At 34.0% G+C, this 12,699-nt stretch overlaps 1 protein-coding gene across 9 annotated transcripts in view; it reads left to right on the top strand.

Annotated features, from left to right (window-relative positions):
• The window catches only part of Znf638 (zinc finger protein 638), a 116,158-nt gene that overhangs the window by 74,507 nt on the left and 28,952 nt on the right, over nt 1–12,699 (top strand). For all 9 annotated transcript variants that reach the window (XM_013074053.3, XM_087215927.1, XM_013074054.3 and 6 more), the window contains 3 exons: nt 1,731–1,789; nt 2,290–2,342; nt 10,185–10,235. In XM_013074053.3, coding sequence (XP_012929507.2) covers nt 1,731–1,789; nt 2,290–2,342; nt 10,185–10,235 — 163 coding nt within the window. The remainder of the gene's footprint in view (nt 1–1,730; nt 1,790–2,289; nt 2,343–10,184; nt 10,236–12,699) is intronic.

Here is a 12,699-nt window from a genome sequence, read left to right as displayed (position 1 = left end):
CTTCTGAATCATTAATGTAAAATGAAGAACTATAAAAATGGAGAATTAATGATACAAAATGTTTGGCAGTGTGCTGTGAAACCATTTTTAACACTGTAAAATCCAAATATATTTACAAAATAACATAAACTGCAAAAAATACTGATTAGAATTACCAAGAAAGGATATTTTTAGTCTAAAATAGATCATCAAAAATTGGAATGTAGCCAAGGTGATGAGGGCTTATTTTAACTTATACAGAGGAAATTAGTGGTTTAAATTGTTTTTTAAATTGAAAGTAACCATTAGAATAAAAATAGGTGGTTGAATATCTTCTAAGTCATTGAGTGAAGGAGCCATTTGGTATAAAATCTCATATACAGTAAAGGGAAATGATAAGAATGCTCAAGAAGAATAGATAATATAAAATTACATGAGAACAATAACGAAATTCAGATCAATTTAACAAATATTTACTGAATATTCACTAAGTGCCAAGCGTGACTTTGGACACTGGGATAGAATACTAAGTAAAGTTTCTGGTCTCACAGAATTGCATTCAAAGAGGTAGAAAGAAAAGACCACAAAGAAATTAAAAGTACCGACTATGTCCATTGGCAGCACGTACTCTGGTGAAAAATACCAGGAAAGGGCCATAGAAGTGCTCTTACTGGGCAACAAGTAGCCATGCAATTTTAATAAGGTAGATGGGAAACAGCTCAGTGAATAAATAGGTGATATTTGACCAAATGCCTGAACAATGTGAGGGATCAAGCCATGCTGAGAGCATTTCAGACAGAAGAAATAGCAGCTCTGAAACACTGAATTCCATACCTCTATAACTTGTTTGAGGAGTATGAAGGATATTTGGGGCTGCGGATTGAGGAGTATAGCAAGATATTTGGTGCCTTAAGGGCAAGCAGGTGGAACATAAGTTGTACATTGTTTTGGGCAGTGTAACTCCTCATTTTTGGTTTCACTTTCTGCAGTTTCAGATTCCCATGGTCCATTGTGGTAGGAAATTCCAGACATAAATAATTTATAAGTTTTTAAGTTGCGTGTCATTGAGTGTTTTCACAGTGACTCTTAATGCATCATAGAGCTTGTGTTCAAGTGACACTTATTTTACTTAATCATAGCCCCAGTGATCAAAAGTAGTGAAGTTGGCGCAAGCGCAAGGACCTGAGTTCAATCTTTGGTACCAAAAAAAACTACATTACATACAGGGTTTAATATGATCTGTAATTTCATTCATCCACTGGAAGTCTGGAAATGTATACCATACAGAAAAGGCAGAGACCGGTGTACTGGCTTTTTCTGTAGTGTGATAAAAGGTTTTCTGTGTAGGGATGGTAGGTTCAGTCTGATTTTATGTTGTCAGTAGAGTGTGGGTAAGATAAAAGGCAAGGACAGAAGTAAAGAGAGAGTTTCTGATGCTATTGTATTTATCAAAGCAAAATAATTTACCCTGATAGATTGGATCAGGATGATAGCAATCTGAAATGTGACAGTGCTGCAAGAAATCATGTTTTTGAAAGCCAGTCATAGGAAAATGTATGTAAGTGGTAAAAGGTAGGATATAAAATTGTTCTATATGATTACAAATTGAAGAACATTATCTTTATAGTTATAAACATTTACACTTCAGAGTAGAAAAATTTAAATGTTTATTTTGTTAATTATGCTTTTATTTTCTAACTTTTCTATAATTGGGAGAAAGCTAAAACTTGTTAAATATTTTTCCTTCATAGAACAAAGAAATGAAGAAGAAGACTTCAGATACAAAGAAATTATCTACAGCTGCTTTAAAGTGCGTGATTCTGTGATTTCATTTTAATTTTAACTGTTTTGGTAGGGGAGTATGATAGTTGCATAGTTGTAACCTCAGCTACTTGGGAGGCTAAGGCGGGACAAATTTGAGGTCAGTCCAGCAACTCAGTGAGACCCTATCTCAAAAGTTAAAAAATGAAAATTAAAAAAGGAGTGGCTGAAAGTGTAACTCAGTGTAAAGCTCTAGGTTTAGTCTCAGTACTTTTTTTTTTTTTTTTTTTGGTACTGGGGATCGAACTCGGGTCCTTATGCTTGTGAGGCAAGTGGCAGAACCACTGAGCTAAATCCCTGGCCCTAGTCTCAGTACTGTAAAATAAAAACAAAATCCAAAAAACTACATTTTTAATCATAATTATAATTTAAATTGGACATTGTTCCAATTGAATTTTTAAACTTAACACATTGAAACACTGCATTTTTAGAATCTTTATAGAGCCTAGAATTTCTAAGTTAATGCCAGTTTTTTCTTCTTTTAAGCAGAAAAGATACAGATGCTTCAAAAACTGTTGAAACTGTTACTTCAACTTCTACTGGTAAGTTGTCTTTTAGTACTCCTCCAAAATGAGTATATTTTGTCAGTTTACTAAAAAGTTCTTGCAAGATGGTGCTAGGAAGACAGACATTATTGTGCTTTAATGAAAGAGACTCAAATTGCATTTTTAAATTGTATTAAGCAAGTAGTTAATATTTAATACTATGTAATTACAGAATTTCTCTGGAATAAATACTATATAAGGACACTATGAGAGAATGTACATAAAATGCCCTTTCTTTGGTATCGGGGAATCGAACTCAGGACCTTGTGCTTGCAAGGCAGGCACCGGAACCACTGAGCTAATTCCCCGGCCCCCATAAAATGCCTATTGTAGTTCCATAGTTAGTAGCTGTTTTTTCTGTGTTTAGTTTTATAATACTTCCCTCCATCTATTCCCAGTAAACTCACAAGACAAAACAAAGAAAGGCATTATTACTTGTCTTGTCCCTGTGATTTTGAAAGTAAGCAGTGAACAGAATATGTATTACCATGTTTGTGTGCTAAAAGTTGTTTTTTAATACTCAGGAAGATACTCCAGGTCTTTATTTTGAATTTTGTATATAGCTAAATGAGTTTTTTATACAGCTAAATGAATTTTGTATACAGTTTTTATGAACTGTTTATATGTTTGGTAACAGGGATCAAACTCAAGACCTTGGAGTTGTGAGGCAGGGGTGATGCCACTGAGCTAAATTCCTGGCCTCAGGTTTTTGTTTGTTTGTTTTGTTTTTTCTCAGTCCATTTAGAATTAGAAAGGTAGAGAGAAAAGTTGCTGCCAGAACACACTCTCTTGAATGAAGCTAAGAATAGACACCTTAATAATGAAGACAAGGCAGGAAATCTGAAATACAACAAACATAAGATATATTCAGAAAGTTAAATTTTGTTTTGTATGTGCTGTTTTGGATAGTAGATATATAATGTATTTTGGATTTCTGTTTAGGATCGTAAGTTGAGGTACTAAAACTGCTAATCAAGTGCCTGTAAATTGGATTGTATGAAATGTCTCCTTTTCCCAATAATGTTTAGTTGTCTAGAGTATTGGAAATTAGTAGGGAATTAAGGATGATTTCTGAAAGGCAGTAATTTTAACTAAGATTTTCAGTTAGATATGTGAATAGTTAATTTATAGAGACAATAGGGGAAATGGCATAAAAATGATAATAACATCGAATAATCATTCTATAAAGATGTATAGGGGCTACAGTGGTGAGTTTTGTATTTTTAACTTCACAAATAGCATTTCCCAAAGTGTATTGTGTGACAGACTGATTGATTCTTGGAAGATATTTTGGGTCAGATAAAATTTGAGGTATGGGGCCGGGGATTTAGCTCAGTGGTTTCGCCACCTGCTACACAAGTGCAAGGACCCAAGTTCAATCCCCGGTACCAAAAAAAAATTTTGAGGTATGTGCTATGTCTCCTTTTTGTTTTTTCCTATTAAAAATTCATAAAATGCATCTTATGAAATCCCATGGAGGGGACCATTACAATTTGCTTCCTCCACTATTACCTAAGCTTGGCTAAGATATACTACATTCTTACTGTAAAATTGGGAAATACTGGTACAGACCCTGGGTAAAATAGCCATCAAGAATAAAGAATCATTCGCAGTTGTTTAGGAGTCCCATATAGAATGGATAAATAGATTGAAAAGTCCTATTGAGAAAATATAATTGGGATTCATTTTGTAGAATTTAGTGGATAGAAAAGATTTAAAAATTAAAGAATTTTAAAATTTCAAAGTTTCCAGCTGGATGGATTTTCTCAGAAATGGTAATAACAGTTATTGAAAAACTTAAGACACTGGAGGTTTCAGGCGGGAATAGGAAAAACCATGAACTTAGATTTCAGTAGCCAAATTTCAGCTTTCAGAGAATATCTACTGGAGATATTTTTATTCATCTAGTCAGATGGCATTGAAAATGGGATGTAGTTGTCTGGGAAATTTTTTAAGTTTAACATCTAAATTTTTGAAATGTTTCTAAAATAATAAAAGTAATGAGTATATAGAGAAATGCTTTAAGCACATACTTCTTTCATTGCAAGTATAGAAAGAGGAACCTTTTATTGACCAAGAAAAGTCAGGCGTGATATCTTTTTGAGATTAGCTATGTCAGATTGAAGAGTGATAGAAAATATTAATTAAAGACAGTTTTGATTATAAGCATGAATAAAAAAGATGGAACACAGAGAGGAAGCAAAAGGATAATTTGATTATAAAGGGAAACTTCAGAAATCTTAACCAGTAATAATTTAAAAGAAATAAGTTGAGTGTGGTAGTGCACTGTCTGTAATCCCAGAACTCCGGAGGGAGGGTAAGGCAGGAGGTTCATGAATTCAAGGCCAGCCTGAGCTACATAGCCAGTTCAAGGCCAGTTCATTTGTTGAGTGGCTCCAATGTGCCTATGACAGGAGGCACTTTCTAGAGACTTTAATAATAATCATTGGCCAGGGATTTAGTTTAGTGGCACCGCACCTGCCTCACAAGTGCAAGGTCCTGAGTTTGATTCCCCGTACCAAAATAATAACAATCATTAAACAATATGTTTAGAAAATGAAAGATGCTGTGTCAAAAAGAAATAAACTAGGGTAAAGGTGATCCAGGATGAGTTGATTTGGAGTTAGCATTTAGAGTATAGAACAAGATAATTATGATGGTAACGTTAAAATTTATTGTGGGGTGTAAGACAATGAGTTTTAAGTAAAGTGTTCTACTAACATAATCAGTTCTGGAAGATATAAAACGGAAAGAAATTTAAGGGAGGCATACAGTGTGTTAACTCATTTAATCTTTTAAACTACGTGTGAGTGAATAGGTTTTTCTCGGTTTTTTTAAATGCACAGATTCAGAGTTTGTATGATTTACTGAGGATCATATGGAAGAGTAATGATTCAAACTCAAAACTATATGATTTCTAAGTGTTTACCTATATTAACTGCTTCTATGAAAATTTCTTAATCTCCTTTGATTTCTGCTCTTTTTTTTTGGTACCGGGGATCGAACTCTGGTCCTTGTACTTGCGCAGCAGGTGGTGAAACCACCGAGCTAAATCCCCGGCCCAATTGCTGCTCTTTTTAAAAAAATTTCTATCAGTTTCCTTAAAAGTTTATTCATCTTTTTGTGTCATGCTTTCCTTTCTGGGTGATTTTTTTCCCTTTCCATGTTTTTAAGGACCAATGAAAATCCCTCTTACATATACGTAAACCTCTCTTTCCTCACAAAATTTCTCTCATTCTCGTGTCATTTAATAGTCACGACTACTCATCCAATGTAGAAATCAATGAGTAAACTTTAATCCTGTGTTCTTTTCTTTGATCTCACCCAGTTCAAACTTAAATAACATCATTCGTCTTTCATCTAGTCAGAGGCTGATTCATATTAGTTCTTCCTTGAATCTACTTCAACTCTCAAATTCTTTCTCCTTTGTCCATCACACCTATAACTTTTTAAATTCTGACCACCATCTTCTCACATTTACACTTTTGAACATAGCTGACTGGTGTTTTTATTTCATTCTCTGCTCCACTATTCACACTATTACCCTGAGGTCTCTAAAACAGATCTCATCATTCCAAGTGACCCATAGAATAAAGCCCAGATTCTTCACCTTTATACAAATTACCTTTTGCCCCCATATTACTTTTTCTGCCTCTGGACACTGAACTACATATTACATTTCAGCCACTCAAAGTAGCTTATTTTGCAGGTATGTCATGCTGTTTCATCCCTTCTTTATTTATGTTGTACATTTGTGTGGCATCATTATCTGATTTCTAGAGAACTTTGTGTAGTCAATGCCTACTTAATAGGTCTAGGCAAGGTACTTAAAATAAAAAGTAAATTAACACTTCTTTTGCGGGTGGAAGTGGGGCAAATCCTAATTCATCCTTCTTCACGATACCTTCCCTGACTCTCCTGAGTAGTTAGATGTTCCCAGCTGTCTTTTAATAATACTTTGAATCATTTAATATTAATAGTTTTTTAATAAGTCTACCTCTCTTACTTGGGTGGTGTGGGAACACTTGGGGTTTTTTTGTTTTTTTCTCTTTTCCTTTAATGTCTCCTGTACTGCAAGGGTTTAATAAATATTTGCGAGAGGAAATGTACAGGTATATTCAAACCCAATCTGTTCTGTATTAATGCTGTAATTGAATCCATGGAAAAACACCTACTGCACAAAGTCTTCTGGTTTGTCATTCTTGATTTAACGATGTTAGTTGTTAAGCTTTTATGACTTTCTCGTATTTAAAAAAAAAACAGTGCAGTGCCTATTTTTGTCTTTTCAATTCCTAGATGAGAATTACTTTCTTTTAAATCTAATTATAGAAGTAATAAATGCTTATTGTTAAAAGTTAATCTATTACAGAAAAAGATTCAAGCTAGGCATGGTACCATGTGCCTGTAATCTTAGCACTCAGGAGGCTGAGCCAGGAGGCTTTGCTGTGAGTTCAAGGCCACCCTGGGCTGCATAGTGAGTTCAAATTCAGCCTGCAGTACAAAGCAAGACCCTGTCTCAAAAAAAAAAAAAAAAAAGAAAGTGACTAACGCTATCCACAGATAATATATTTTTAAGTCAATTTTTCACCAATAAAAGCACTCTGCAAAAAATAATTCTCACATGTGAACTCCACCAGATCTTTAAGGAAGCATAATTCCAGTTCTGTAATGTTCAGAGAAAAAGAAAGCTTCCTTTAAAAAGTGGAATTGTAGCTGGGCAATTTAGTGGCTTAGTAAGACCCTGTCTCAAAATGAAAAATAAAAATGAAAGGACTGAGGGTGTTGTTTAATCCTCAGTGGGACTGGGGTGGGGGGTGTTGGGAGAGGAACCCAGAAAACTACAGGCATTACAAAAAAACTATGCTCAGCAAAATATTTTACCAATAAAATATATTGGTAAAGTTAAATGGGTGTTGAGGATGTGGGAAAACTCAATTGCTGGTAGGAATGTAAAATTCTGTAGTCATTTTGGAAGAGTATGAGAGTTTCTTAATGGAACTGAAAATGTTGCTACCACGTGGCACAGCAGTTGTACTCTTGGACATTTATTCCAGGGAAATGAAGACTTTGTTTACACAAGCTGTATACAAATATCTGTAGCCACTTTATTTAAAATAGTCAAAAACTTGTTACGATTCTTATTGAAACAACCCAAATGGCCTTCAGTGGATAAATGTTAAACTGTGGTATATCCATAGTCTAGTCTAGTACAGTGATGGAAAACCTTTTAGACACATGCCATAGGTTTGCCACTACTGTCCTAGAATATTAGACAAAGGGATGCAGGGGGAGAGGAACATGTAGCAACTAAGATATGTTACAGGTGAATTATGCTGAGTAGGAAAAAAATTAAAGTTTTATTTCATTTATATCACATTGTTGAAATAATGAAGTTACAGAGATAGAGAACAGATCAGTGGTTCTCAGGAGTTAGGGGAGGGAAGGAGGTAGTTGTTGCTGTGAATGGGTTGTAGGACACATCTTTGTGAGGGAAATGTTCTGTATCCTGACAGATGGTAATCACACTAGTCGACATGTATGATAACTTCATAGGACTAAATACCAGTTGATAATTGCATGTAAAACTAGTGATGTTTGAATATTGGTAGATTGTATCAATGTCTTTTTCCTGTGATATTGTACTATAATTATGTAAATATTACCATTAGAGGCAAATTGAATGAAGGGTGTTAACATGAGATCTCTCCATGTAAGTCCATGTGAATTTACAATTACTAAGTTAATTATTAAAGATTAAAAATTTTTTACATGCTGATAACACTCAAAGTTACAGAACAATTTCACTTAGAAATGATGATGTACAATTGTGAAGTATTAGTATATAGTTCCTGAGAGTACCTTAAGGGAATGATATACTATGTATGAGAGAGTGATACTGGAAGTGTGAAGATAATTCAAAATGAGGAAATCTGTTAATTCAACTTACCACATGAAAAATTGAAAGAACATATGATCCTTTCCCTGAGTACTAAAAAAAAAAGAATATTTGGTAAAATTCAGTGTCCATTTCTAGCATTCAACAAAAATAACTACCTACTTCTTTAAATATGATAGGATATTTATGTATATGTACTTTTACTTACATGTGCACATACATACAAAAATACATGTAGTCAAGACAAGCCAGAAGATGTTTGAGTGAAACAGTAGATATATTACCATGAATGTTGGGAACTAAGCAAGTAATATTTATCAACCAGGTTGATAACAAATTTTTAAAAATTTGATGTAAAAAATTTATTATAGTGAAGGACATGGTGTTATTAATCTCCTTCACTCCCCTTCACTTTAAACACAGCATAAATATTTTTTTCTAAAAGGTAGCCACTAGTCATTTCTCTACAAGAGGCACGAAAATTGAAAAAGACACATTATTATTTAAAAGTACGTGGGCCAGGGATTTAGCTCAGTGGTTCAGGCACCTGCCTTGCAAGCGCAAGGTCCCGAGTTCGATTGCCGATACCAAAAAATAAAATGAAATAAAATAAAATAAAAGTACTTATATAATGGAAAAATGCAATAAAATCAATTAAAATGATATTAAATGTAATTATTGTTAACCATCTTACTTAATTTTCTAGTCAGCTTGGTTGCTTTATTATATGTAAATAGCTACTAATGTAGTCTAATAAAATACTCCATTTACAGTAATAAAAATGGTAAAAGTATTTTTAAAACCTTCAAAAGTGTATCACATAGCTAAAACATTTAAAATATTTTATATAGTTGCATAAATAGACAAAAGATCATTAGGGTAGAAGAGAGTCCAGAAATCTTCCCCAAAATATGTGGAACATCGATAAATCACAATGTTAATATTTCACATTAGTGGCAGGAAAATTCAGTTATTCATTCATTAACCACATTTTTACTTTCAGTAAAACATTTAACAAAATAAATTATGAATGGATCAAAGATTTAATTTAGTTATGTGGGCTGGTAAAGGTATTTTCAAAATATGGACAGTATGTATTTTTTTCAATTTTAGTGTGAAGAATTGCTTTTCAAACAGGAAGAAATTTGATTACATAAAAATATTTTTGCATAAGCACTTGCACAGTTATTTTAAATATCATTCTCTGTGTGATGTAGGCAAATTTGTTAATATGTAAAGGAGATCTAATAAATAAGAAAAATGTCAACAGCCCAGAAGAAAAATTGCATAGTATCAATAGGCAGATTACAGAGAAATATAGAGATGACTTAAAAATGTGAGAACTGATACACCTTCAGTCATAACTAAAGAAATAAAAGTAAATCACATTGATGTCCACCTCACATTGGAAAGATTTAACTTCTTATTTGAAGTTAGACTTACGACATAAAATAATGTGTTTATGTGGAGATGGATAAAGCCCTCACTCTTTTTTTTTGTTTTTTTTAACCGGAGATCAAACTCAGGACCTTGGGCTTGCGAGGCAGGTGCAGCGCCACTGAGCTAAATCCTTGGCCCCCGCACTCTCATTTATTATTAAAAGAAATATTAATTGGCACAACCTCTCTGGAAGAGAGTTGAATATTGTTAAATTTTAAATATGTGACTTTTTTTGGTACTGGGGATCGAACTCAGGACCTCGCGCTTGTGAGGCAGGCGCCATGCCACTGAGCTAAATCCCCCGCCCTTAAATGTGTGGCTTTTAACACAGCAAGTTCATGTCTTAAGGATTTACCCCAGTAACAATTCTTTGAACATACAAAGGTGACTATAGGGATGTTTCTTGCAGTGTTGTACCAATAATATTGTCCGGTTAGTCTGTACCCAAATCTAAATTATATTATTTGTAATATGTTATTGAAATAGTTTCCTTTTTATTTTAGCCAAAGCTGGACAAGCCAAGACATCCACAGCCAAAGTAAATAAATCTGCAGGTATGTTTTTTTGTTTGGGGTTTTTTTCGGGGGGGGGGGGTGGTTTGGTTTGGTGGGGGGTTTTTTTGTTTTTTGTGGTTTTGGGAATTGAACCAAGGGTCTCGTACATGCTAGGCAGTTACTTTACCACTGAACTATATTCCCAGTCCTGCACATTTGTTTTTGATTAGAATTCTAGACATATTAGCTAACTTTAAAGGACTATATACCTTAGCTGGCTGTGGTGGTGCATGCCTGTACCGTAGCATAGTAGAGGCCAAGGAAGGAAAATCATGAGTTCAAGGTCCACCTCAGCTGCATAGCAAAGACCTTGTCTCAAAAAATACATACACACACACACACACACAAAGAATATAGCAACAGTGTTGGATTTCATATGATATAGTACGAAAATGTCCAGCAGTCTTTGAAAGTCATCCAACAGTTTTGAGAAATGAGATTTAATAGATTAATAACTCTTTGCTTAGTTATCAAAGTAAAATAATTTAACTGGAGAAGATATTTCTTTCCTTTACTTCCCTTTCTTTTACAGAATAATATGCGTAACAACCAGACATGATCTTTTTGCAATTTGTATAAACTAGTGGGTTTCAAAGTATTCTTGTTACTCTAGCATAATCTTCCTCTCTCCTTCCCCTCTCATGTCTGCTAAATGCAGGTTAATTCAAGGTCATCTCTTTAAGTGGGCAGAGACTATTGTATTAAGTTGCCTTCTCTAAAATGTTAAAAACAAAAGGAAGCTGACTTGGATTGGGAAATAAATGTTGTAACACTGTTAAAAACAGATCCAGAATTTCCTTCCTCAAAGTTTCTTGAAAGTACTCATCTGGCAGGGTCTTCCTTCGATTGCTAGGAAGCTTGTCTTTATTTAATAAGTACTTTGTTAGCGTATTAAGAGTCATTAATGGATATTTGATTTAATGTTAGGATTTAATGCTGGCTATTTTTCCTTAAGTTCTAATACTCAAATAGAAGTAGTAAAGTGAATTGACTTGGGCTAATAATAAGGATAGTAAAAGAAATACCTTGTAGGCTTACTAAGTCTAAGTTTACTGCATGGTAGTAAAACTTATGAGTTATTTAGATAGACCACTTGAGTCACCATGCATGAGGATTGATACTGTAGTTCCCCCTTACCCACAGGAATACATTCCAAGACCCACTGTAGATGGTTGAAATCCTATATATTCTATTTTTTTCATTGTTTTAATTTATAAATTAGTTATAGTAAGAGATTAGCAATAATAATAAAATGTTAAGTGAATATGGTCTTTACATACAGAGTTGCCACCTTCACTACTATTGCTCTTTGGGGCCATAATTAGTAAAATAAGGGCTACTTACTTGAACACAAGCACTGCTATACATCGAGTCAATAGGATAACAGAGACCACTGTTAAGTGACTGATGGACAGGTAACATATACAGCATGGATATGCTGGACAAAGGAACTTTCACATCCCAGGCAGGATGAAACAGGACAGCTGGAGATTTCAGCATACTATTCAAAGCGACACACAATTTAAAACTTACAGATTGTTTATATCTGGAATTTTCTGCTTACTATTTTGGGTTTGTGAGTAACTGAAACTATGGAAAGCAGAACTGTAGATAAGAGGAGGGCTCCTGTATTGCTCTTTCTGAACAAAGGTCATTGCCCTTTCCGAACAAATGTTATAGTCTGTCTTGAAATATAAAGAGTGGATTTGTAGACTTTTGTTGTTGTGGGTGTCAGTGATTCTTGTGTGTGTGCACATGCGTGCATATATACATGATTTAATTTTGAAGGGTATGATCATATTCTTAGTTTCTTTTAGGTAGTTGTGGCAGTTATCATCCTATTTATATATATGGGAGAGTGTCCACAGAAATCAGTTATTATCACAAAGTTTTAATTGGAATTTAATTTAGATCTGTTGATTCTGATTCTGGGCTTTTTCCTCATACTTTCTTGCTAGTTGTTATGAATCCTGATTTTTTCAGAGCTGAATCTGTTGGTCTTAGAATAAAAAGGGTTTTTGGTCTCTGATGATCTCTTACTTTGATGACCATAGTCTTTATAAATAGCATTATCATGGAAAATCAACAGTAATAGGTGAGAATGTAAGAACAATGGCCAGAACAATTTAGTCTTAAACAGCTAGGATACACTAGGAATGAGTCAAAGCAGTCTTTATGTTACCTTCAGGTGTTGAATGCTTTTTAATCAACTGGGAGCCAAGCTGCTTTTGGAACTCTTAAAAGCATGAGGTTAGGGATTGTTTTTATATCCTTGGAATTAGTAACTTTGCTTCTGATTGATCCATATACATTCAGAGATTCATTTAACTTACCTGAATGCTATTTTCCAGTGCCCTGGCAAAGACATGAATTGTTATTTAGGTGACTTTTAAAAAATAACCTGTGTTTCTGAAGGTGATAACATTTTGTTTTAAATAAAATGTAGCCTTTTGTTATTGAAATA

The sequence above is a fragment of the Heterocephalus glaber genome, unplaced genomic scaffold (genome assembly GCF_053883595.1).
Source record: "Heterocephalus glaber isolate CG9 unplaced genomic scaffold, H.glaber_assembly_v1.0 deba00001456, whole genome shotgun sequence".
NCBI classification, from domain to species: Eukaryota; Metazoa; Chordata; class Mammalia; order Rodentia; family Bathyergidae; genus Heterocephalus; species Heterocephalus glaber.
This window is presented reverse-complemented; position numbering and strand designations above follow the sequence as displayed.